The 27464-nt window shown below is 38.0% G+C and overlaps 1 protein-coding gene and 2 non-coding genes across 3 annotated transcripts in view; all 3 read right to left on the bottom strand.

The window, feature by feature from the left end:
• Window positions 1–22197, bottom strand: part of RRM2B (ribonucleotide reductase regulatory TP53 inducible subunit M2B) — a 42503-nt gene extending 20306 nt beyond the window's left edge. Inside the window, exons 1-6 of the mRNA XM_007123499.3 lie at window positions 22034–22197; window positions 12048–12203; window positions 8323–8439; window positions 7447–7580; window positions 6782–6876; window positions 3695–3828 (exon numbers count right to left, since the gene is read on the bottom strand). Coding sequence (XP_007123561.1) covers window positions 3695–3828; window positions 6782–6876; window positions 7447–7580; window positions 8323–8439; window positions 12048–12203; window positions 22034–22081 — 684 coding nt within the window. The 5' untranslated portion in view covers window positions 22082–22197. The remainder of the gene's footprint in view (window positions 1–3694; window positions 3829–6781; window positions 6877–7446; window positions 7581–8322; window positions 8440–12047; window positions 12204–22033) is intronic.
• TRNAE-UUC (transfer RNA glutamic acid (anticodon UUC)) lies at window positions 818–890 on the bottom strand. The gene has a single exon. It is a non-coding gene; the product is annotated as a tRNA-Glu (tRNA).
• Window positions 6973–7045, bottom strand: TRNAE-UUC (transfer RNA glutamic acid (anticodon UUC)). Its single transcript has one exon. It is a non-coding gene; the product is annotated as a tRNA-Glu (tRNA).
• Window positions 22198–27464: the final 5267 nt, after the last annotated feature.

Genomic DNA, 27464 nt, shown 5'->3' with positions numbered 1-27464 from the left:
TTCCCATATCTCTTCCCTCTTACGTCTCCCTCCCTCCCACCCTCCCTATCCCACCCTTCTAGGTGGTCACAAACCACCTAGCTGATCTCCCTGTGCCATGCGGCTGCTTCCCACTAGCTATCCACCCTACGTTTGGTAGTGTATATATGTTCATGCCACTCTCTCACTTCGTATAAGAGACAATGTTAATCGCTTCCGTAAAAAAATGTTATTGGATCTCAACTCAACCAAAAGGGGTCTGCATTTAACTTATCTGTGAAAAATAAGCTTGTTATTGCAAACTGTTTCTTGCCTTAGTTGAGTGCACTAATTTACATATTTGTTCCCTGAAAAATGTTAAGACTTTGACTTGCTTTATTTTAGGGAAAATAAACATTACTGAAAGCATATAGTCTTGCTCTAATATTCTTGTCATAGTCTATGTGACTGATTCTTATTTACCTGCAATTATGTGCTGACACTTAACCTTTCAACTTTCAATTTAATAAACAGAATAGATAACAGATTTAGATTACTTTTTCACCAGTTTCTAATTAATTCTTAGGAATACTGATACTACACCATGTAAAATAGCATTGTATAACCCAAGGCAAATTTGATCATATATATAAATTAAAGCTACATACCAAAAGTAGATTTTCTATCTGCTATCCATCGCAAGGCCCAATCTGCTTTTTTCTTAACATATGGCATTGTTTCAATTGCATTAAATAAAAATTCCCTGTAAAAACAAAAGATTAATGGCAAAGTTATTCACTTGGTTTTTTGCGGGTTTTTTTTAATCTTTGGCTGTGCCACACGGCCTGCAGGATCTTAGTTCCCTGACCAGGGATTGAACCCGGGCCCTCGGCAGTGAAAGCGCCGTGTCCTAACCACTGGACCACCAGGGAATCTCCAATTCACTTGTTTTTAATCAGACTATATTTGATTCTATGCAATTCTATGGTATGCAACAGACCTGTAGTTTTTCTGTATTTTTGCATGTCCATAAAATATAGAAGTGAAAGTAAAACTCAAATTAGTGCTTTGGATCTGGTCTTATACAAAACTGACTAAATTAGAATATTTAATTTCTAAACAGAATGTGCGAACAGTTTTTTAAGATATAATATCCAAAGATTTACTGGTCCTATACAAGTTTTTTTTAATCTAACACATTATTAAGCAATAGAAAATATTGTACTCTTAAACTTCCATATTTGAATAATCTTTCCCTAATATTTAGTTCCCTAATATTAACATAATCAAGCAATAGGATAAACCTTTGTAAATAAAATCCCAGCAGTAATACCTTTTCTTAGGATCTCTGATGTAAGTGTCTATTAGCAAACTGTACATCTCTGAGTGAACATTTTCGATGAGAATTTGAAAGCCATAGAAACAGCGAGCCTCTGGAACCTGCACCTCCTGACTAAAGCGCTCCACCTAAGAAGATAAGGGAAACAAATATATCCAATTCTATGGGCTCTCATTAAACACTGCAAATCAGAATCTGGACATCAGAATTATCACTGCAACAGAGGGAGGCCCGCATACCACACACAAAAAAAAAAAAAAAAAAAAAGCAAAGGACAAACTGGGAAAATATTTGCAGTAAATATTACAAAATTCATATTTTATATTATATTCATGTGATAAATATAACAAACTTAATAAACAAATACTTATTGAAAGAGCCCAATCAGTTACTGTGCATTGGGAATATATACCGATGGGAATAAAAGCAAAAGACCAGAACAGGTAACTACAGAAAAAAAGACAAATGACTAGTATCACTATGAAAACAATGTTCAATCTAAGCAGTAATCAAATAAATGCAACTAAAACTAATAATGAGATACTAACTACTACTATCAAATTTATCCAATATTTAACAAGTAAATCTGGTAAGGGTATAGTAAGAAAAGACATGTTCATACATTGTTAGATGGGGCTGCAAATTGTTATCAGATTTCTGGAAAGAAATCTGCACGTAAGTATGATGGCCTTTAAAATGTTCATGCCTTATACTCTAGTAGCTTTATTTCTAGGGAATCTAGCTCAGGAAAATAGTATGAAATTGAGACAAAGCTTATATACAAAGATAGTCATTTTGCATTATAGCAAAACAAACATACAAAAAACCAGGAAACAACCTAAATTTCTAATTATAGTCAAATAAATGATATATGTACTCATTAGGATATGTAATAGATATCTAACAAAACTGTTTCCAAAAAATGCTTAATGTCATAGAATAATGTTCATAATATTCTGCTTAGTGAAAAAAGATGATCTTAGCTCAAAAAAATATGAAAAAAGCAGAATATCTCAAATTATAAAAATATATTTGTATATATTTACATAGGTTTAAATGTAGGAAATTGTCCAGAAGGAAATACAAAATATGGAAGGTGGCTATCTCTGTGTGTTGAGACTGAATGATTTTATTCTCTTAATTCTCTATAATAATCATATATAACATTAATAATAAAAATTATTAGAAATTTAAAGACATAAAACAACACAAAGTAATTATACAAAGCATTTTTTTTTCTTTTGGCCACGCCATGCGGTTTGCAGGATCTTAGTTCCCCAACCAGGGATTGAACCCGCTCCCCCTTAGCAGTGAACACACAGAGTCCTAACCACTGGACCATGAGGGAGCTCCCAAAAAGTACTTTCATACATATTGTTTCATTGCATTTTAACAAAAGCCTGTTAAGGTGTATAACTGAAGAAACTGAGGCTCAGAGAAGTTAAGTAACTTGACAAGGTCACTTTAGAAATAAGCTGAGGAGCTAGGATTAGTCAATCAATGTGACCCGAACGGCTATAATGGTCTAACACTGAGAACACAAAGATAAATGACAAGGTTTCTGCACTCAAGGAACTTGAGTCCAGTAGAGGAGAGAGACAAGAAGTGCAATACATGTTATGGACTCTAAGGTAGGGACAAGTTCAGGTTTCAAAGGAATACATAGAGCAAAGAGTGGTCAGTTTTACCTAATTGGGGTAGGAAAGTTTTAAGTGGCAACTTGTGAGAAGGTAATCAACAGATGAAAAAAAAAATGGTAGAAAAGATGGAAAGAGTGTTGCAGACAGAGGGAGACAAGATTTAGTTACTGACTGGATATAGCTGGAAAATAAAAAAAAGAAGCAATCTAAAATGACTCCCAGATTTCAAATTCATATGACTGGGTAGAAGGTAGAGGCACTCAATGAGACAGAGAAGACAGGAAGAAGAACACATTTCAGGAGAAAGATGATGAGCTTGACTTCTGAAATACTAGGTTTGAGATATCTGTGGAGCCTTCCAGGAGAAAACGTCTATCATGCACTTGAATTTATGGGTTTGGAGCTCAGGAAAGAATAACCAGGCTAAAGATAAAGTTTTAGTTGTTATGAGCATCTAGGTGGCAGCTGACTCCATGGGAATAAATAAGATCAGCCAGGAGGTCATGTATAGGGAAGGAGAGTGACCAAAGTGGGAACCCAGGAGTACATTGGTACATAAGGATGGGCAGAGATTGAGGAGGAACAGTAAGACAGGTAGGAAGAAAACACAGTCTTAAAATCCAAGGAAGAAATGACTTCCTCTTTTATTTTAATTAACAGGATATTTGTGTCACCATAAGCATTTTCAGCAGAAGGAAAAATAAATGAACAGCAGCTATGATTACAAATATAACTAGAAGAATACTTCATTCCTTACTTCATCTCTGCTGATGAGTTCATTGGAAAAAGTAAGTCCAGGCATAAGTCCTCTTTTCTTTAGCCAGAATATAGCAGCAAAAGATCCCGAGAAGAAAATTCCTTCTACAGCAGCAAAGGCCACCACCCTTTCCCCTGGGAGACAAAAAATAGTTTCACTTTCTGAAATATCATATACTGCAGACATTTTCAAGCTTATATATGTATAATATATACTTTTACATATATTTTAAAAATAATAATATCACAACTGTTTTGCCAAGAAACACAATCAACAAGTTAGTGCCACGACCAAGTCTTCAAAGGAGGAAGTTTGCCACCTCTACCTACTAGAGCAGAAAGGTATGTCAACTTCAGGTCTTACGTCCAACACTGGACTCCTGCAGGTCTTGGAATGTGGACAAAGGAGAGCCTTCCACATGCAAAAAGAGAGGTGATATATCTGTGCACCACACGTGCCTGTGAGTGCAGGTACGTGTTTGTGAATGCAATATGTACATACATCTATGTTTGAATACTATGCTCTGTTGACCCTTTTGAAAACAAAAATAGCTCTTTAGACTAGTGAGTTATTTGTTTTAGGATGGAGATTTATCATTAATTTAGCATAGATTACTATATTTTCATCTTGCTATTAATAAGATAATAAGAGTAATTGATTCATTTTTAATTGACATAAATGTGATGTCATGTGAATGTTCATCTATAAGGGAACTAGACTATAATTTTATACAAACTGTGAATAAGAGGAACATTGTCATTTTAACTATTCTATGCATTCACATGAATGCTACAGAATGAAAATCAGAAATAATTATAGAAGGCTATTCTTTTTGGAGAGGATTAAAGGACTATGAGGGGTAAATTTTACAAATTTTCAAGAATAGATGTGAGCTACAAATGTTCCAAAACATTTCTTCTAAAAGCTAAAATGAATCGTAAAGGCATCATGATTTTAGAGATAGGAAAGTAGGATGTATTTTTAAGATACAGCTAACCTCTATGATGCAATGCAATAAGATTGTGTAACTCATACTTTTTTTGATGTTTGAAATGTAATTTCATTACATATATTAAGGTTGAATCTATATATTTAATGTTTTAAAGTTTTTTAAAGATATTTTTAAAAACTAAGCAATATATCTCACTTTTTAAAAAACTAAGCAGATTGTCGCAGGATGACTGCCACCCTCCTCTATTTTCTCTATTTCTAGGTTACTTCTTTGGTAGTATCATGAAAGACATGCTTTCTGTGAGCCTGTCCATCATTTTCTATCCACACTAATCTTTTCAGTGCATATTGAACACCTTGATGTTTCCCTTTGTTTTTCTCTAAAGCTAATGCTTCTCAAAATGTGCTTCTCAATCCACTTGTGAGAAAATCAGCTGGGTATAAAATGCAGATCACTCTCTGGTGAGGACCAGGAATCAGCAGGATTTTTCCACAAATTCTCCAGATGATTTCATGTGCACTGAGAACCACTGCTTTTCTCATTCTTGAAATGAACTGAAAGCAATGCAGACATATATGTTTCTTCCCTGATACACCTTCCCTGATACACTACATGCTTGCCCATATCTTACACTACATCACTGGTTCTCAACATGTGGTCCAGGGATCCCTGGAGATCCACAGACCCAGGAGGTGTGTGAAGTCAAAACTATTTTCATAGTAATAATAAGGCACTATTTATCTTTTTTTACCATCATTCTCTCATGAATATACAGTGGTGTTTTCCAGAGGCTACACAACAATCTGAAAAACCTGGTAAAATACTTCTCCTTTTTCTAACTACATATCTGAAGGACGATGGATTTTCTTTATATACTTCAACCAAAACAACATTCTGCAACAAATTGAATGCAGAAGCAGATATAATCCAGCTATCCTCCTGTTAAGTCAGACATTAAAGAGATTTGCAAAAATAAAAAACTAGGCCATTCTCATTCCAGTGAGAATGGAATGGCCAAAACTAGGCCATTCCAATTTTTGGGGAAAATACAGTGTTTCTTTTCATAAATATACATTATTTATTTCAAAATGCAATGAGTTATTACTGTTAACTTAATATGCATTAATAATTAAATATTTTGAAAGTTTCTTGGCTTTAATTTCTAATATGAAAATATCAATAGATATAACCAGTCTTCAATAATTTTTAAGAGTGCAAAGGAGTACTTAGACCAAAAATTTTGAGACCTCTTTCCCCACATGATGAATAAAACCAGAAAGTAAAGACAACCAATTGTGAAATAAATAAGAATAAGAAAGGTACTTAGAGCTATTTAAATTAAATATCTGAATATTTTAATTAAATGTAATAAATATTTATTAACCAACTACTATATTATAAAAGACAATGTTTTTTGTTTTTAACATCTTTATTGGAGTATATTTGCTTTACAATGGTGTGTTAGTTTCTGCTTTACAACAAAGTGAATCAGTTATACATATATATATGTTCCCATATCTCTTCCCTCTTGCGTCTCCCTCCCTCCCACCCTCCCTATCCCACCCTTCTAGGTGGTCACAAACCACCTAGCTGATCTCCCTGTGCCATGCGGCTGCTTCCCACTAGCTATCCACCCTACGTTTGGTAGTGTATATATGTTCATGCCACTCTCTCACTTCGTATAAGAGACAATGTTAATCGCTTCCGTAAAAAAATGTTATTGGATCTCAACTCAACCAAAAGGGGTCTGCATTTAACTTATCTGTGAAAAATAAGCTTGTTATTGCAAACTGTTTCTTGCCTTAGTTGAGTGCACTAATTTACATATTTGTTCCCTGAAAAATGTTAAGACTTTGACTTGCTTTATTTTAGGGAAAATAAACATTACTGAAAGCATATAGTCTTGCTCTAATATTCTTGTCATAGTCTAGGTGACTGATTCTTATTTACCTGCAATTATGTGCTGACACTTAACCTTTCAACTTTCAATTTAATAAACAGAATAGATAACAGATTTAGATTACTTTTTCACCAGTTTCTAATTAATTCTTAGGAATACTGATACTACACCATGTAAAATAGCATTGTATAACCCAAGGCAAATTTGATCATATATATAAATTAAAGCTACATACCAAAAGTAGATTTTCTATCTGCTATCCATCGCAAGGCCCAATCTGCTTTTTTCTTAACATATGGCATTGTTTCAATTGCATTAAATAAAAATTCCCTGTAAAAACAAAAGATTAATGGCAAAGTTATTCACTTGGTTTTTTGCGGGTTTTTTTTAATCTTTGGCTGTGCCACACGGCCTGCAGGATCTTAGTTCCCTGACCAGGGATTGAACCCGGGCCCTCGGCAGTGAAAGCGCCGTGTCCTAACCACTGGACCACCAGGGAATCTCCAATTCACTTGTTTTTAATCAGACTATATTTGATTCTATGCAATTCTATGGTATGCAACAGACCTGTAGTTTTTCTGTATTTTTGCATGTCCATAAAATATAGAAGTGAAAGTAAAACTCAAATTAGTGCTTTGGATCTGGTCTTATACAAAACTGACTAAATTAGAATATTTAATTTCTAAACAGAATGTGCGAACAGTTTTTTAAGATATAATATCCAAAGATTTACTGGTCCTATACAAGTTTTTTTTAATCTAACACATTATTAAGCAATAGAAAATATTGTACTCTTAAACTTCCATATTTGAATAATCTTTCCCTAATATTTAGTTCCCTAATATTAACATAATCAAGCAATAGGATAAACCTTTGTAAATAAAATCCCAGCAGTAATACCTTTTCTTAGGATCTCTGATGTAAGTGTCTATTAGCAAACTGTACATCTCTGAGTGAACATTTTCGATGAGAATTTGAAAGCCATAGAAACAGCGAGCCTCTGGAACCTGCACCTCCTGACTAAAGCGCTCCACCTAAGAAGATAAGGGAAACAAATATATCCAATTCTATGGGCTCTCATTAAACACTGCAAATCAGAATCTGGACATCAGAATTATCACTTAAAAATCACCTGTCATGCCACAGACAGGTCAGAAAGACCTTATGAATTATTGTAAGCAGTATTGCTTAATCCATCAACCCTCCACAATTAGTTGCATACTATATTCTTAAGCAATTAAATAAACTGACCTATTAGGTGGAGATACTGCCTAAAAAGCCAAATAAATTTTAGAACATCTACCAAAAATAATTATTTTGCTTTGTAGAATTGACCTTAAGTAGATCTGCTGAAGCCTCTACAAGCTTATAATGAAAGTTTGCATCTTCCCATTCTTTTTAATAAGAAAGCATGCCTTCTAACCAACCATAATAGAAGTTTAAAAATGGGAAGCCAGACCCAGTGCTCTACTGCAGAGCTCTGGAAAGATTATTAAGGTGCAGGTTCTCTATTAGGATTACTATCTAAGGGTAAAATCAAACTCATGCTTATACCTTGTAAGTAGTTTTGATTGGTACAATATGCTTGATTTCATGATATTTTGGGGGGTCAAATAACAGAAATGTATCCTTGCCTCTGACACTTCATCAGAAAAAATTTTTCAAGAGTTAAGTTCATTTCTTAGACATCATTTTTCAGGCTCAGTCTGATTATCTTACCACCATTACTATCATTTAACTGCTGAATGAGAACAAAAGTGGAAACAAAAATCTTACCAAATTTTCATTCACAATTCCGTCACTGGCTGCAAAAAAGGCTAAGATGTGAGAGATAAAATACTTCTCTTCTGATTTAAGCTTGTTCCAGTGAGGGAGATCCTTTGATAAATCAACCTGAAATAAAAAGATTTTCAAAAGGTTTAACTTAAATTCTTCTCAAAGTATGGAAAACTGACTTCCATTTCAAAGTTAAGGCGGGACATCTCATTAGCAGTAAAATGTGAAAAAGAAAAAAATTTTATCATTCTTGCTATAGACTGAGTATTTGTGTCCCCGCAAAGTCCATATTGAAACCTAATCCTCAATGTGATGATATTCGGAGGTGGAGCCTTTAGGAAGTGATTAGGTCACCCTCATGAATGGCATTAGTGCCCTTATAAAGAGACCTCAGAGAGCTCCTTTGCCCCTTCTGCCATGTGAGGACATAGCAAGAAGACAGCTGTCTATGAAACAGGAAGCAAGCCTTCATCAGATATCAAATCTGCAGGCACCTTGATCTTAGAATCACCAGCCTCCAAAACTGTGAGAAATAAATTTCTGTTGTTTGTAAGCTATCTACTCTATGATATTATTATAGCAGCTCAAACTAAGACAATTACAAAGGAACAGAACAAAATTAAAACATTATGAAGACATCTACCTTCTAGCTAATTGAGAAGCTGGCCAGGATGTCCTTTCAAAATATTAAAATTAACGTATTCTCACCACAAAAAAGAAATGGTAACAATGTGATGGGATAAGGTGTTAGCTTATACTATGGTGGTAATCATTTTGCCGCCATAGTATAAGCTAACAGCAATACGTTGTACACTTTATACCTACACAATGTTATATGTCAACTATATCAATAAAGCTGGGGGGGAAAGCCAAAATCTGGAAGCAATTAAGGAAGGGGCAAAATGGGAAGAGAGAGTAGAAACAGTCAAGAAGGAAATGAGGTGAATAAACTAATGCCTTTCAGCAGCCATTTCTTTAACATTTTATACATATTTACCATTGTGTTAGACAGATAACTAGGCACTTGTTAAGCAATTGTAGCTGCTACCTTACTGCTGACTAATCTACTTTTATACCCAGAAGTAATGTCAGGCACGTAACAATCTGGGGTTTAAAACAATTTATAGATATGGCTTCCTCTGGAAATAGAAATAATTTGGAAAATGTTTATTAGAACTAGTCCTTGGAATTAATAGAAATGTACTCTAGAGTTTGGTGAAATTTACAATTTTAATATAGTCTTTAAATGTACCTTGTAGATATTATTTTGTCTCAGGAAGATCTCTTAAGTATGTTTCATAATAACCTCATAAACATTTGAAATATGTAATTGTCTTTTGTCCTTCTTTTATTTATTCTAACAAAGCCCTAATCTCCTTCACCATTCCAAAAAAAGACTAGAGTTTTATCCTTTCAATCATTTGTGTTCTTTTCCAAAGTCCTTTTTCTCATTACTTTATTTTTTAAATGTTTACTGAGCACCAACTACCTGCCAGACACTGTGCTAAATGTTGGGGATACAATGGAGCAGAGAGGAAATATTTGTATACATCTTTTAAAATATGTAAGCTAAAAATCAGGTCTTATTCTATTAAGAGTTCACTCGGGTTTAACTGACATCTTCCTGGTTTTTGTGTATTATACTCCTGATACTAAATTTTAATATTACAATATGCTCTCTCTTAAATATTAAACTTACCTACATTAGTCATTTTCCATTCCTAAAAGGTAAAAACTTTTCGCCCAGCTTTATCTCATTTGAATAAATTCTCAATTTTACAATCTAAAGATTGATTACAAACTACTGGTTAACAGAACTGCCTGGGTAGCTTTGAAAAAAAAAACCCAAACACCAGAACTTTATCTTCTGAATCAAGGCTTCGATGATCAGGCATATTTAGGAATAATGCTAAATCACTCATAAAACAATGAAATCTAGAGTTGATTAAACTGTAACTTATATAATTTGTTTAAATGAATAATATGTGGAACTAAAAATGTGTTTGACTTCCCAATTAATTATGTATTTGAATCTTCCTCCAAGCTGTCTATAAAACATGCACCAACTTTATATTTTAATTTTTAAAAATTAGTGATTTTTAAGTCATCGTACTACACATATTACATTTTCTAAAAGATGTAAGAAATTTTTTGATGAATTAAAAAAACCCAGGTATCACAAGTACTTTTTTAACATGATGAATGAAAAAGCCACCTGTGTACTCCGTTTGTTCTCTTAACCACATCTCACAAAAAACATTCTAAAAACCACAGTTAGAGACGGTCAGGTGTGCCTAGCACTATGGCCCAATTTGAAAATGCTGAGTTTGGGTTTGGGTTGGTTTTTTGCTCTACATGCTAACTACAATACAACAAAGATGTTAATAACGTTAACAAATATAAAATAACAAAAATGGGTAGGTGGGTAAAATCAGTGTAACAGAAGCTTCAAAAATTGGCACCTTCTGATTTCTAGTATAAATCTCCCCCATTCTGTGTAAAATAATAGCTTACATTTATTTGGTGCTTGCTAAATGCCAAGTAACATTCTACACATCTAATTAATCCTAACAACCAGAACTAGGTACTATTAGCCCAGTTTACTGATGAGGATGCACAGAGAGGTTTCACAGAGCAACTTTGCCAGTGGCACAGCTAGTACGTGGTAGAGCCAGGATTTGTACCTAGGCAGCCTGGTTCCAGAGTCTGCATTCTCAACAGCATATGTAAAGAGTCAATTTCTCAAAAAGTAGGTAAATAGACAGATAGATCTAAATATATCTAAACAAATAGATATATCTATCTATATAGATAAATATGCACACACAGAGAACAGAGGGTTCCAGAGTCTGCATTCTCAACAGCATATGTAAAGAGTCAATTTCTCAAAAAGTAGGTAAATAAACAGACAGATAGATCTAAATATATCTAAACAAATAGATATATCTATCTATATAGATAAATATGCACACACAGAGAACAGAGTGCTATACAGGTATCATCCATTGTATTCAAAAATGAAGACGATGATTATTTGCAGACTATGAAGCAACCGCTTGCATGACCAACTGCCCTTACCAAACCAGAGAGGATCTTCTGATTTGCTGTGTTCAACTCATTTCCTAGGCGGAAACTGCTGCACTACAAGAAAACATTCCACAGCTGTCCTGTCTGTTGGCACAGCTGTGCCAGGTTTGATGTGGCTGAGGGCAGGGCCAGGCTGGGAGGAGCACTGTGAATTCAGGCCAGCACCTCAGAAGTGAGTGCCCTGCCCAGGCAAACTCCCCATGTGACAGCTCCTTCTGCACCATCAGATAAGCCTCTCATCTGAAAGGAGGGTCTCTAAGGCTGTCACTATTTCATGCTTTAGCTATGGCTGCAATTTTATTTATTCCACTAACCGTAAGTAAAGACTAGTCTTATTTGGTCACAGCAAACCAAAACTCTGTTTAAAAATGGAAAATGTTCTGAAATATATTGGAGGTAAAATTCTGGCAGACTGAGATGACATTTTTGCAGCAGAAAACATGTTTATAGACAGTAATCTAAACACAAAACATTGGAGAACCCTGTATTTAGTCTCAGGAATTTCAAACATTATCTTACACAACTGATCTTATTCAATGTACCTTATAATGTAAGTTAAACATTTTTAATGTCCTGCAACAGAAAATGTGAACATTGCACTAGAGAACATGTTTGCTGATGACAGTGCTGCTACTTACCTCTTCTGCTGTCCAGAAGGATGCCTGTGCCTGTTTATACATTTTCCAAATGTCAGGGTACTGGATTGGAAAGATGACAAATCGGCGAGAACTCTTTCTTAGGAGTGGCTCTTCATTTGACTTTGCTTCATTTTCGTTGGTATCTGAAGATAACCTCTTTGAAAAATAAAGTACAAGCACCCATTTTACGGAGAGATTTCCTCTTTACTCACAGCTAAACACACATCTGGGGAAGTTCGGGAGACAGCATCGTTTTGGGAGCCAGTCTCCCCAGCTTGAATCCTTACTGTTATGTGGTAGCTGGTTAATGGTGTTTGCTTAGTTGTGTGGCTATAGGAAGTTCCTTAACCTCTCTGAGCCTTGGTTTCCTCATCAGTAAAATAATACCTACCTTAGAGGTTAATTGTGATGATTAAAAGTGCTTTAAACAGAGCTTGGTGCATAGTAATCTCTCAAAATATTATTGTCATTATTGTTACTTTGAGGATAAGTATAAAATTAGACCCATAAACGTCACGGTGGGCAAATTTCTAAAGTTGTGGACAAAATGCCCCTTCAGTGCCTCTCACAGAGACAGAATGCTGGCACGAATAGGCTACTGTTATGAGCTACTTTTAAAATTTTAATGTTTTCTTTTCTAATATTAACTGAAATTATAATACTTATCTGAAAACTCCTTACCAAAAACTTAGCAGCCTTGGTTTGTCTGACCCTTCCCATGAACCAATTGGTTTTTGCTATTTACATGTTAACATTCCTTTACTGCATATGGTCTCACTGGGGCTGTCTCAAAGCTCTATGGGATAAAGTAAGAAACACATACCTAAATACATACTGTTTGGAAAGAGGATGGCACTCTAAAAGGGGACAGTGCCATATATGTGTGTGTGTGTGTGTGTGTGTGTGTGTGTGTGTGTGTGTGTGTGTGTGTGTATTTTTTTTTTTAAATAATCAGCAAGAGAGCAGAGACCAGTTTTTATATATTGTGGTGTTCCCAGAGTACTGTGTCAAGTGTAACATCAATAAACATTAGCTAAGTAAGTGAATGGGCTGTTAATTTCTCTTTACCTTGTGCTTAGATCACCGGATACCTTTAGATTTTTAAAAATTTAACATAAGACCACAATACATTAGTGAAATAACCTAGTAACCACTCAAAGCAAGCCTCCTCTGAGTGCCCTCATATCTCCTCCTCCCCCCACTACACCAAAGGCCTGGATTAGATGCCTAACATAGCACATAGCTCACTGCAATTTAATTCCCTGTTATTTCTGTACAGTCTCTTCTAGACCATGCTTCTTAACAGCAAAAAACAACTTTACACTTGTGGAATCCCTAGAGCCTTGCATAGTACCTGGCACTTACTCAATATTCATTCCACAAATATTTAAGCAAATTTTTAAAACGGAAGTGGTCAAGTTTTTTGTTTGTTTGTGTTGCCATTGAGGGCTCTGCAATCTCAAAAGAGCCGTAAGATCCTGACACTGCAGTTCCAGGCTCTAGAACAGGAGATACACATAAGATCATGTCCTCTGGGTCTGGTATTGAGGCTGCTTTTGAACTGTCACCACACAGATGCTTTATATACCTTATTCTGCTTAATCTGTACAAGTCAGTCAAATAGTAACAGTATTCCCATTTTACAGATGGGACAACTAGGTCTTGAAGTACGTAAATAACATACCCAGGATCCCACAAATGGTAAGTGGCAGAAATAAGATTAGAACTGAGATAGGTCTGAACTCAAAGCCTTGCCTTAAACTACATCTCCTATGTATGGATGGCAGCTAGTAGGGCCAGCCTACATCTAAAAACCAGAATTCAAAACAGTGAGGTAAACTAAAGTTAAAAAGAGTATACACTACAATTAACCCTTGAACAACACAGGTTTGAATTGCACAGGTTCACTTACATGTGAATTTTTTCCAATAAAAACTACAATACTATTCCATCCACAGTTGGTTGACAATCAGTGGGTGCAGAACCATGGATACAGAGCACCAACTGAAAAGTTATATGTGGATTTTCAACTGCACCAAGGGTCAGTGCCCCTAACCCCCAGGTTATTCAAGGGCCAACTGTAATATCTCCTACTAAGCAAAATTAATTTAACAAATGGTACTGATGTAACCAGTGAAATGACAGGAGGAGGAAATCACCAAATTTGATTTTAGGAAAAAGCAAGAAAAATAAAAATGATTTCCTTAAAAATAAAGTTGAAAGAACCAAAGTGATCCTTTGGTTCTTACCAGCCAAAGTGATAAGGCTTAAAGCAGTGATTTTTAACTGGTGCCAGCTTCAAAATCTGAGTAAAACTTTCTCAAAATGCATTTGCCTTCCTCTTTACCAGGTTAAAATCACTATGTATAATGAGACCATGAAGGGTCTTGTTGATGAGGATGTATTTCTCAGGTGAATGATAAGACAGTGAAGATAAGACTGAAAATCAACATTTTGGAAATTGCCGCGTCTACGGCAGAATGTGAAGTGAACCAAATGACCATATTTCACTCTACACTGTTCATTAAAGTACAAAATTGTGTTCACTTACAATAAGCACAGAGTATTATTCATGTCTTTAGGCAAGTCATTTAATCTGATCATCATCACTTGTAAATTAAAGACAGTAACACTTGCCATACTTATTTAAAAGTAATGTTATAAAGATCAGAGGAGCTAATACAAATAAAAGTACTTTGCACACTCTCAAGTGTTATGAACTCTTAAAATTATTACTGTGTTATTATTGACTGTTGGGATATTTCTGGTTGGCCTTTTCTATAGGCTGTTCCTATACTTCAAAGAACTGATATAAGAACTATTACAGTGGTTAATTATTTGATCAATCAATACCTTCTATGACTGCTGTCAGGGAACGTTCATTCATGAAATAACTAGAAAACTGCTGGAAAGGCTTAAAAAGTGAGATATTTAAATCCCAATTTAAAAGGCTGAGGTCTGCAGTCAACAAATATTTCAAACTTGTCTTGGCCCACATTGTTCTTCCTTTAGTTCTTCTAGATTGTACTTTCTTTTATCATTACTATGTAGCACTTTGATATGATTCTACATTTTTCTTTTTGTTATATATTTTGTCCCTCAGGTACAGGTATATATTCAGAGCTGGAATTCTTTACTCTCACTATATTTGCTGTGTGGGCCATCTTGCAAGTTGGGAAGGACATGATAAGCAGCAACCCTTTGGCACCAAGCACCCTTGCCCCGAATGGAGTTTGAAAATGCTGATAAATAACTGATCAATGTCAGGATCTATGAAAACTGCTGCAGAATGAAAGTCACATTTGGATACTTATATTCTTCCTGTTCCATCCTGATAAGATGTGGGTTGTTAAGAAGAGAAGCTGAATTAGGAGGGTATTATGAAAGATACTGCCATGTAAAGAGAGGGGCTTTCACAAACACAGACTTTTGAACTGGGTTAGACATGACATATTGCTTATTTTCCTGATGCTAAGAAAAATCCACACACATTTTAAAAGTGTCAGGAGAACCCCACATCCCAAAGTGCTAGGCTCTGCAGGGTATTCTCTGTGGATGTGGGCTAAGAACCCATATTTGAGAAGAAAAAACAATATGAAAAAAGGCATGATGGCATGTGACATTTTTAAGAATTGGAAGTAACTTTCTATATCTGGACTTTATGGTATGTGGAGGACGATAGAAGAAGATAAACCAGAAAGGCAGAAAACACTTCACAATGCCTTTTCCAAGTGTGCTCTGAAGAACTATGTGGTCCCTCTAGTATCACAAACATTAGATTTAAAATTTCACTCTAAAATGTGTTTTTACAAGGACCTACTGTATAGCATAGGGAACTATACTCAATCTCTTGTAATAACCTATAATGGAAAAGAATCTGAAAAAGAATATATATATACATGTATAACTGAATCACTTTGTTGTACACTTTAAACTAACACATTGTAAATTAACTATACTTCAATTAAAAAATAATAAATGTTTTAAATCATTTAAAACAGTAATAAAAGTAACTGACATAAATGTTTTATACCATACAGAAAGGTAACCACTAATGCATGGACTTGTGTTTCCAGGTTGTCCTTTTTTTTTTTGGATGAACTCAGATGAAAGTTTCTCTAGCTATCTCTGCTTAACTAAAGAATAACATGAGATTAAAGACAGGCAGTTAAAAACAACAACAACAAAAACCCTGTAACCATTTGTCTCTATTTTTCTGGCGTGACCCAAGATTTTTTTTTTTTCAAAACCAAACAAAAAGGAAAAAAACAATAATGCTAATAGTAACAATAATATAATAGACGCTCTCTTGTTCGAAGTTAAGAACTGTTAGTTGAAAACTGGTTAAATTAAGGAATCACAAGAAAAGTATACATGCCTTAAACTATTTGATTTCACTTAAAACATTTACATTTATTTGCTAATCTTCTGCTATAAGGCCAAAACGTTGTCGTTGTCACACTGATTGGAGTCCCAAGACTTTCTGACATTAAGACAGCACAACGCCACACCTATACTTTCTAGTTTTAACACACTTAGGGTAGCACAATCTGAGTGCAAAATCCTTGTCTCTTTTATGATTCTCCCCAATCTTTATACTTGTTTGCTTACATCTAATTCTACAGAATTTGTTAACAATTCACGTTTATTGAATTTTCCAAAGCTCTCAGTTTAAGTTTTCATAGAAACAACTTTCTTTTCATACTCACATATTACTAGTTTCCACATATTTAATTAAATTACAGTCACTACAGGACTTCCCTGGTGGTCCAGTGATTAAGAATCCACCTTCCACTGCAAGGGACACTGGTTCAATCCCTGGTCGGGGAACTAAGATCCCACATGCTATGGGGCAACTAAGCCCACGCACCACAACTACTGAGCCCGCATCCAGCAAACTACAGAGCCCAAGCACTGCAACTAGAGAGAAGCCTGCATGCCACAACGAAGAGCCCACACGCTAAAACAAAAGATCCCGTGTTCTGCAACTAAGACCAGATGCAGCCAAAAATAAAATAAAAATTTAAAAAATGAATAAATTAATTAAAGTCATTACAATACAAGTACTCAATTCACGTTTATTGAATTTTCCAAAGCTCTCAGTTTAAGTTTTCATAGAAACAACTTTCTTTTCATACTCACATATTACTAGTTTCCACATATTTAATTAAATTACAGTCACTACAGGACTTCCCTGGTGGTCCAGTGATTAAGAATCCACCTTCCACTGCAAGGGACACTGGTTCAATCCCTGGTCGGGGAACTAAGATCCCACATGCTATGGGGCAACTAAGCCCACGCACCACAACTACTGAGCCCGCATCCAGCAAACTACAGAGCCCAAGCACTGCAACTAGAGAGAAGCCTGCATGCCACAACGAAGAGCCCACACGCTAAAACAAAAGATCCCGTGTTCTGCAACTAAGACCAGATGCAGCCAAAAATAAAATAAAAATTTAAAAAATGAATAAATTAATTAAAGTCATTACAATACAAGTACTACTGGTATAAACAGCACTGGAAATAAAGATAACTGATCCTGGTGGCAACAGAAGTACGTGAGTGCATCAGACAGCAGCATACTAGCCATATGCATTTTGAATGCTACGGGCATCCACATATTTTACAGGGTTGATAAATCCACAGAATTGGCCAGTAGTGAATTAAGAGAACTTCTGAAAAATACGCGAGGTAATTCTTTACTAAGTTTGATATAAATTTTCAACTATCATCTATACACCAATTTAAAAATGATGGGTTCATCAAAATAGACTTACTATTCCACTGATTTTACAAGTAATGTTATATATGTTAACTTTAAAAATTATACTAATAAAATAGACAAAAGTCCATTTTATCAATTAGTGCTGTACTTATGATTTTGTTTGGAAAATCGGCCCAGGTTTTAAATCATGCAAGGGCCTTGAATGTAAATATATATGAATTTTGCCATAGCTATTTTCCTATCGCCATTTGATACAACAATTTTGACAATTTCTTTTTTACTCAGGGTCATCATTTTGACGAAAAGAAACAAACAAAACATTTTTTAACTTTCAGCTTTTAAAATACGTACTCCAGGGGCCTCCCAGGGGCTTCCCTGGTGGTGCAGTGGTTGAGAGTCCGCCTGCCGATGCCAGGGACACAGGCTCATGCCCCGGTCCGGGAAGATCCCACATGCCGCTGAGCGACTGACCCCGTGAGCCATGGCCGCTGGGCCTGCGCGTTCGGAGCCTGTGCTCCGCAGCGGGAGAGGCCACAACAGTGAGAGGCCCGCGTACTGCAAAAAATATATATATAAATAAAATAAAATACGTACTCCATCTCCAAGCTTTATCTGAGGTTAAGGGGGATGTGCCTATTTTTTTGCATTTTAAGTGGATATTAAGATGTTGATTTTTTTGAAAATGTTGGAGCAGGTCAAAGTGGTCTGCTTTGATATATAACACTTTGGCATCTGGCCTTAGCATGCAGTCTATTGGGAGCCATTGAAAGTTTTTAATCAGGTAAGGAACAGAATCAGATTTGTTTTATGATCACTTTTGGAGAAATGTGGCTAGATTAGAAGAGAAATTGGAGGTGGAGCTAACAATGAAAAGATTATTGCACTATCCATCTCTTGCCTGAACGAGGATATCAGCTGCAGAAACACAAAAGACTGATTTAAGGGATATTCAAAAGTAGATTTACTAATTCCTGCTAAAATTTGGATTCTGGACAACAGGATAAGGAAGAGTTGAAGATGCCCTTGAGGTTTCCAGCTCCAACAACTGGATGATCAAAATGAGAAATAAGAGACTCAGAAAGTGCTCAGCACCTGGAGAATAACTGAATCAGACAAAAACTCTTACTTCTCACATTAGATGTTTAACAAAAGCTTAATTTGAATTAACTCCCCCCACCAACCCAAGCCATAACAAGTTACAAACACAAAAGCCTTTTAAAAATCACTTTGGTCAATAAAAAAGATAATGGGTTCAGTTTCAAGATATCCAGAAGGCAGATGAAAATATAACACTATGGTAGTAGGCAGAGGCACTACCTCCCTCCTTCCTAATGGAGTGGAGATCCTATGAGTAGTTGCCAAGAGGATGGATGTGATTATTCAGGGAGAACATATACAGCAGCAGCAGCATCACAGCTGAGAATGCAGACTAGAGAATGCCGGTATCTCTCTTCACAGAAAAAGAGCAGATGGAAGAAGAAGAGCCAGCTGGGATTAAAACTGGCTGAAATGGATGTAAAGCAAAGGCAGAAGTGACCTGACTTGGCTAAAGCAAGGATCAACAGATGAGACAGAAAGGATCTACACTGTGGATATCAACTGGGCTAAGATGTTTGGAGTTTTCTGGGCCAAAGATTTTCAAATATCTGGGGGGCTGGCTCAGACTTCAACTCTCCTCACAGGCATTCATTGTGAAGCAGTTTAAAATCATTCCTGGGAATTCCCTGGTGGTCAGTGGTTAAGACTTTCACTGCTGAGGGCTTGGGTTCGATCTCTGGTTGGGGAATTAAGATCCCCACGGCACGGCCAAAAAAAAAAAAATCATTCCTATGGAGAGTCACGGAGAGGTTCTGGGTAGGAATTAACATGAATTGGGATGCCAAGAGAAAGATAAATTGGACATCCCTGTGTAGGTTAAATTAGAAAAGAAAAAACATAAGATTTTGGTAGCAACTATAGTGTCGATTTCAGAGGTAGAAATGACAGCCTGAATTAAGATGTGGCAGTTAGCATGAAAGAGCTGCTTGAACAGGACTTTGCCAGTCTGAGGAGCTGGGCAGGTTTTGGTGGGAATTGAGACCCTTTTGGGAGTATTTATTTGAGGGAAGTGACACGGAGGCACAGGTTTAATGATGGATTAATTTGGCAGTGGTAAACAGGATTGGAGAGCAGGTAAGACCGGAAGTAGACAAATTTGTTGTAACTGCGTAAGTGTTAAGTGAGAATGTGCAATAGCTTCTCATAGTCATTCCTTGGCAACATTCCACCGTCTTTTTCAGAATAGTGCTTCCTGTTTCTGGTCACCTGGTCCCAAGAGGTACTAGGATATGCTAGGGCACCCACCTAGATCAAGATTCCCCAGCTAGCACTCACCCTGCTCTGATCTAGGCTGGCATTCTACACAGCCCCTCCCTCCCATCCACCTCCAATTTCACCACTTTCATTTGCTTGCCTCACCTCTCTCCTACTCTTCAGGTGAAGTAGAATATTTGGATGCTGTCAGAGCCATACACTATTTATAGGTGTTTTCATTTTCCTATTCCCACCAAATCTAATAAAACAGATGGAATACTGGCCTAGGAATGAGAACTTGGTTTTAAACCTAGCTCTGCTACTGAGTTGTGTGGTCCTGGGCATATCATTTCATCTTTTCTGGCCTAAACTTTCTTGCCTTGAAAATAGGGACTATCAATTAGATTAATGATAGTTAATTTTGAGAAACTATAAAAACTTTGAGCCCCCTTTCTCAGGAGATTCACAGCTGCACATACAAAATCTACAAACTTCAGAAGAGTCATAAACCCCCTTCAAGGTATAAACTTTTCAAGGCAGTGTTCTTAAACTATGTGTACCAGGATCACCTGAAGTGTTAAAAATGCAGTCCCAGACCATCCCAAGAGATTTTGATTCACTACATCTGGGGCATAGGCCCGGTAATTTACATATTTTACAACGTTTTCCAGGTGATTCTGATGCAGATGGCCCATGCTGCACCAATATATCTAGAAAAACAAAGTACTTAAGGCACCTTTGCATTTTGAGTTAAAAACTGTGGAACAGGTGCTCACTAAAATTCTTTCTAGATCTAAAGTACTGCCTCTGTCTTTGTGGGTCTGTATCAAGATAGGGATAATAAATAAAAATTAACTTCCAGGTCTTAAATCTCAATAAGTGTTGGTACTACTAGCACAAACAAAAATATCTGAGTTGTCCCATTAGAGTGGGGAAATTGGTACTAAATGTATTTGTTTCAAGAGGGGAAGAAAAAGTTTGAGGGCTATTTACAATTTGTTAACTAGCTACTATATGTTTACAAAGTCAAAATAAAATAAAATCCCAAATCTGGAACCTACAACTTTCTGAAGAAATGTAGGGCTAAGCAAGTGTCTTTGTGAACTGAAACTCTATTAAAATAATCAAAGATACCACACACAGCAACAGGTTTAGAAGTATTTACAGAAAAAGAGGGTATGAAAATTATAGTGCAACAATTTGAACTACCCTACAACCCTACAATCTAATGAATCCCAGCTTATTTACTGTTGTTATGTACCTCTACTAATATAGAAGCAGAGAAGATGAACACGTTAACTAAGGTTTTTATTAAGCACCCACAACTTCCGTGGCACTTTGCATAAAGCATTTTACTTAATTCTCTGTGAAGGAAGTATCACTTCCACCATATAAACGAAGACAGTGATACCCCAAAGATTCACAGCTAGTTTAGCCGGGTCTGAGAAAACTGGCCTCCTAACCTGATCATTTCATTGTTATGAGGATTTCCCGACCCCATTCTACCTATCATCTCCACCCCATCCACCTGTGTCAATTTCCACAGGCATCCTTCCAAGTCCTTTTACCGATCCCAGAGATGGCATGCATTTCTCCAGCAGAGCCACCAGTCCTCGGCCCTTGCCTCAATTTCCCCGGCTAGGGCTCCAGAACAGGGAAGGATGGGAGGGGGGTGCGCCTTGCCCCGGTCTGAAGTCTCATAGCATTGCCTTTGGGTAGCCTCGGAACAGAGCAGTGGAGCGGAAACCCGGCTCCCTCCTCACCCCTCCCAGGGGACTGCCTCCCGGGCGCTCGAAAAGACGAAACCCGTCTGCAGCGAGGACTCGAAGCCGGGCCTACACCGGGCTTGAGAAGGCAATGAATAAAATTTCCCACAGCGCTCCTGCACCTTTCAGGTCCCCGCCGCAACCCGCAATCTAGAGGCCAGGCGTGACTGTGGGGCGGGAGAGGAAGGAGCAGCAATGTTTACCTCCTCCTGCTCGGGTCTGGCCGCTTCCGGCCTTTCCGGGTCTCCCATCGCGCAGACTCCGCCAGAGCTACGAGAGCAGAGGGAACCAAGTGCCTCAGGCCACCTCCACCTGGGACAGAACCAAGGGGCCGGCGGGTCCTCTGAGTCGGCCCCAGCCTGGCCCCGCCTCCCCGGCCTCAGGTACCCGCCTGCTCCGACCGACCCCACCTCCCGCCTGTTTAATGAGGGTCCCGCCCTGCGCCTGCCGGCCCCGCCTCTCCCGCCTCCGGGCCCCGCCCCGCTGCGCCGGCCCCACCTCCCGCCTGCCCAGTGAGTGTCTCTCCCTGCGCCTGATGGCCCCGCCTCCTACGCCTCCAGGCCCTGCCTCCTCCGGCAGGCCCCGCCCCCACGCCTGCCCCGCCCCCCGCTCGCTCCCTGAGGAACTCTCCCAGAACCGCCCCCCCGCCACGCCCCCCAGTCTGTGGCCTGAGGGGTTCGGCTTTCGGCCTCTCCCGCGAGGCCGTCCTCTAGTCGCGCGGTGCAGGAGGTGCCCGGACCTGCCAGGTCATCTCTCCTGGTCGAGACTCTCCAGCTAGCTCTCGCCGTGCCTCAGGAACACAGTATGTCGCGCTAACTCGGCCTGAGAGACCGCCAGGTAGCGGTCGGACCACACACAGGAGGAGGTAAGAGGAGAGAGCGCTCTTCGCTGTGGAGCGGTACTGAGGAGAAGCCACGCTCTCGGTGAGAAAAGAGGGCCGCACCGTTACACCACTGGTGAAGAGAGAAGGCTGCCCTGCTTTGTCCTTAAGCGACCGAGAAGAGGTCGGCGGAAGGTGTAAGGGAACGGGTCGGTGGGGCGTCGGGGTGAGGAGGGGGGCGAATGACGGAAGGCGGGGACGGGGTTTGAAGGCTGTGTGGAACTGGTTCAGCAAACTAAGCTTGTAGTGACGCGCTTAGCAAGTGCCGGGCGCCGTACCGCGCTGTGAACCGAGCCGCGGGGTCCCGGGACGCCCCTGTGCCGTAGACAGCGATGGCCCTCCGCTTACGGACCAGGAACGCGGGCTTGGGATAAACCACGGAGGTTACCCAGCCCGAAGGCAGTAGGCTTCCAGGCTCCCTGCGAAACGCTCTTTTCAAGGCCGAAAGTCAGAGTGTGGAGGGGGGACAGACTCCGGGGCTGCCGAGGGCCCCGCCTCTCAGGGGAGCTATCTAAAGATAACTGCCCACAGAAAGAAAAAGTAGTTGGGTCCAAAAACTAGGAATGAGGTGAAAGAGGGATTTCTTTAAGTATTTTGAAGCTGAAATATTGAGGGAACCTTGTCATGCCTTGAACAACATGCACCTGTTCTGTGATTAGCTGAGGGAAGTGTGGTTAAAACAGGGTAGAAAATTAAGCTTTGAAAACGATGAAAGCTCTTTCTCAAACCTGTCCTAGAGTTGGGGGATGAGAGATAGGCTTTCTTACTTAGGCAACTGCTAGGGGCCAAGTGCTGAGTAAAAACTTTTACAAATAGTAACTTTAAATAATAGTTAAATAAGTACTGTGAGGAAACTGAGTCTTAAGTTAGATAATTCATCGTAGGCCATGTGGCAAATAAACTAAGAGCAAGGATTCTACCATTTAATTAAAGTCATCAAACAGTATGTCTGCTGTATGTCAGGCATCATATTCGTATTGAAGATGCAAAAGTGAATGAGACTAGTGGAAAAGAACGTGGATCCTGGAGCCATATCGCGGGCCTGAATTCTAGCTCCCTTGTTTATTAGCTGTGCTACTTTGGACAAGTTACTTAGCTTCTCTGAGACTTAGTTTCCTCAATTCCTTCCTCATAAGATTGTTGTGTGGATTTACTAATATATTAATTGTAAAGCACCTATTGGGGTGGAAAATTACAGTGATAGCTTCCAAGTATACTAGTAATCAGGCCATCCTACAGGTCATGGAACAGGAAGGCTCAATTGAGTCACTCGAATCACACGTTTTATTAAATTAATTGAAAACATACATTAAGGGGAAAGAGATGGAGTAGCTAACCTACTTAAGATAGGATGTGGGGTGGGGAGGGAGTGGAAGGACCATACTATTCAAATGTTAATCAGTATTCATATATCCTGTCTTTGCTGCATCAGCCTTCCTGGCTGGTGGTATAGTTACAAAGGCCAGAGTTGAGGATGAGCATGGGGTTCTCAGCAGTGGAGCCAACATACACTTGCTCTTTTGGAGGGATGCAGGAGCAAGTAGGCCTGGTCACAGCTGTAACTTGCCTAAATTAGCCTGCTGAGCAGCAATGAGTTTTATCTGTGTTTCTTGGGAAGAGCTTATGTGACGCCAGAATAGATGTCACCAATTAGTGGTTGATTTAGGGGTAACATAGTTGTCAATCTGGAAGTGACATGATCCTTAAAGTATGAATGTTTAAGAATTACTTGGTCCTTGCAGCCCTTTCTATATGTGACACTCTCATTTGTTCCATTTTTTTTGTCTATGTTCAACACATTTATGTTCTGTTTATTCTATCTTTAACATGCCTCACAGGTTAATAACTTGTTTACTATTTATACTTAACATGTCTTATGAATCTCCTTATGTCTTGCAAGCTATTTGCTCCCATACTTAGTTTCTTTCAATTTTTATATTAGAATTGAATAATCTTAATACAGCAGAAACACATTTCAGTGCTTATTATATTGCCTGAAGCGTAGTAGGCAGTATGTATTAGTTTCCCTCAAGATGTTTAAAGTTAACAGGAAGAGCAAATGTAAAATATTAAATGTGCAACCGAAAGATCTCTGGGAGTAGGAGGATTCTACATCTTCATAGATTCTGTGGCATATTATATTTTCCTAATACATTTGGAAACATTTCTCATCCCAAACACTGTTCCCATCAAAAGGTGGAGTCTTATTCCCCTTCTGCTGTGTTCTGAACATTTGTGTCCCCCAAAATTCTTATGTTGAAAACCTAGTGCCCAAGGTGATATTTAGGAGGTGAGGCCTTTGAAAGGTGATTAGGTCATGAGAGTAGAGCCTTCATGAATGAGATTAGTGCCCTTATATTGGATTGTTTGTTTTTCACTACTGAGTTTGTATGGGTTTTTATATGTATTTTGGATATTAACCCCTTACCAGGTGTATGATTTGCAAATATTTTCTCCCGTTCAGTAAGTTGCCTTTCCATTTTGTTGATGGATATTTTTGCTATGCAGAAACTTTTTAGTTTGATATAGTCCCACTTGTTTATTTTTGCTCTTGTCTTTGCTCTTGGTGTGAAATCTAAAAAGTTATTGTCAAGACCAATGTTAAATAGCTTACTGCCTCTGTTTTTTATGATTTGAAATATATTTCAAAACTCAATATATTTTGAGTTAATTTTTGTATATGATGTAAGATAGTGGTCCAGTTTCATTCTTTTGCATGTGGCTGTCCAGTTTTCCCAACACCGTGTATTGAAGTGACTATTGTTTCTTCATTAAATATTCTTGGCTCCTTTGTCAAATTAATTGATGAAATATGTGTGGGTTTATCTCTGGGCTCTCTTCTGTTTCATTGATATGTGTGTCTGTTTTTATGCCATACTACAATGTTTTGATTATAATAGTGTTGTAATGTAGTTTGAAATCAGGGAGCATGATACCTCCAGCTTCGTTGTTCTTTCTCCAGATTGCTTTGGCTATTTGGGGTGTTTTGTGGTTTCACATAAATTTAGGATTGTTTATTTTATTTCTGTGAAAAATGCCACTGGAATTTTGATAGGAATTACATTGAATCTGTAGATGGCTTTGGGTAGTATGGACATTTTAACAATATTAATTTTTCCAGTTCATGAGCATGGAATACCTTTCCATTTATTTGTGTTCTCTCTTTTTTTTTTAACATCTTTATTGGAGTATAACTGTTTTACAATGGTGTGTTAGTTTCTGCTTTATAACAAAGTAAATCAGTTATACATCTACACATGTTCCCAAATCTCTTCCCTCTTGCGTATTCCTCCTTCCCACCCTCCCTATCCCACCCCTCTAGGTGGTCACAAAGCACTGAGCTGATCTCCCTGTGCTATGCAGCTGCTTCCCACTAGCAATCTGTTTTACATTTGGTAGTATATATATGTCCATGCCACTCTCTCACTTCATTACTGAGCTGCTTCCCACTAGCAATCTGTTTTACATTTGGTAGTATATATATGTCCATGCCACTCTCTCACTTCATTACTGCTTACCCTTCCCCCTCCCCATATCCTCAAATCCATGCTCTAGTAGGTCTGTGTTTTATTCCCATCCTACCCCTAGTCTCTTCATGACATTTTTTTTTCTTAGATTCCATATATATGTGTTAGCATAAGGTATTGGTTTTTCTCCTTCTGACTTACTTCACTCTGTATGACAGACTCCAGGTCTATCCACCTCATTACAAATAACTCAGTTTCATTTCTTTTTATGGCTGAGTAATATTCCATTGTATATATGTGCTCCATACTGTTCTCCATAGTGGCTGTATCAATTTACATTATTCCCACCAGCAGTGCAAGAGGGTTCCCTTTTCTCCACACCCTCTCCAGCATTTATTGTTTCTAGAGTTTTTGATGATGGCCAATCTGACCGGTGTGAGATGATATCTCATTGTCGTTTTGATTTGCATTTCTCTAATGATTAATGATGTTGAGCATTCTTTCATGTGTTTGTTGGCGATCTGTATATCTTCTTTGGAGAAATGTCTATTTAGTTCTTCTGCCCATTTTTGGATTGGGTTGTTTGTTTTTTTGTTATTGAGCTGCAAGAGTTGCTTATAAATTTTGGATATTAGTCCTTTGTCAGTTGCTTCGTTTGCAAATATTTTCTCCCATTCTGAGGGTTGTCTTTTGGTCTTGTTTATGGTATCCTTTGCTGTGCAAAAGCTTTTAAGTTTCATTAGGTCCCATTTGTTTTTTTTTGTTTTTATTTGCATTTCTCTAGGAGATGGGTCCAACAGGATCCTGCTGTGATTTATGCCATAGAGTGTTCTGCCTATGTTTTCCTCTAAGAGTTTGATAGTGTCTGGCCTTACATTTAGGTCTTTAACCCATTTTGAGTTTATTCTTGTGTGTGGTGTTAGGGATTGTTCTAATTTCATACTTTTACATGTAGCTGTCCAGTTTTCCCAGCACCACTTATTGAAGAGGCTGTCTTTTCTCCACTGTATATCCTTCCCTCCTTTATCAAAGATAAGGTGACCATATGTGTGTGGGTTTATCTCTGGGCTTTCTATCCTGGTTCCATTGATCTATATTTCTGTTTTGTGCCAGTACCATACTGTCTTTATTACGGTAGCCTTGTAGTATAGTATGAAATCAGGGAGCCTGATTCCTCCAGCTCCATTTTTCGTTCTCAAGATTGCTTTGGCTATTTGGGGTCTTTTGTGTTTCCATACAAATTGTGAAATTTTTTGTTCTAGTTCTGTAAAAAATGCCAGTGGTAGT

The sequence above is a fragment of the Physeter macrocephalus genome, chromosome 15 (genome assembly GCF_002837175.3).
Source record: "Physeter macrocephalus isolate SW-GA chromosome 15, ASM283717v5, whole genome shotgun sequence".
In the NCBI taxonomy this organism is placed as follows: Eukaryota; Metazoa; Chordata; class Mammalia; order Artiodactyla; family Physeteridae; genus Physeter; species Physeter macrocephalus.
Note: the sequence above shows the minus strand (reverse complement) of the source record. Positions and strands in the feature narration are given on the sequence as shown.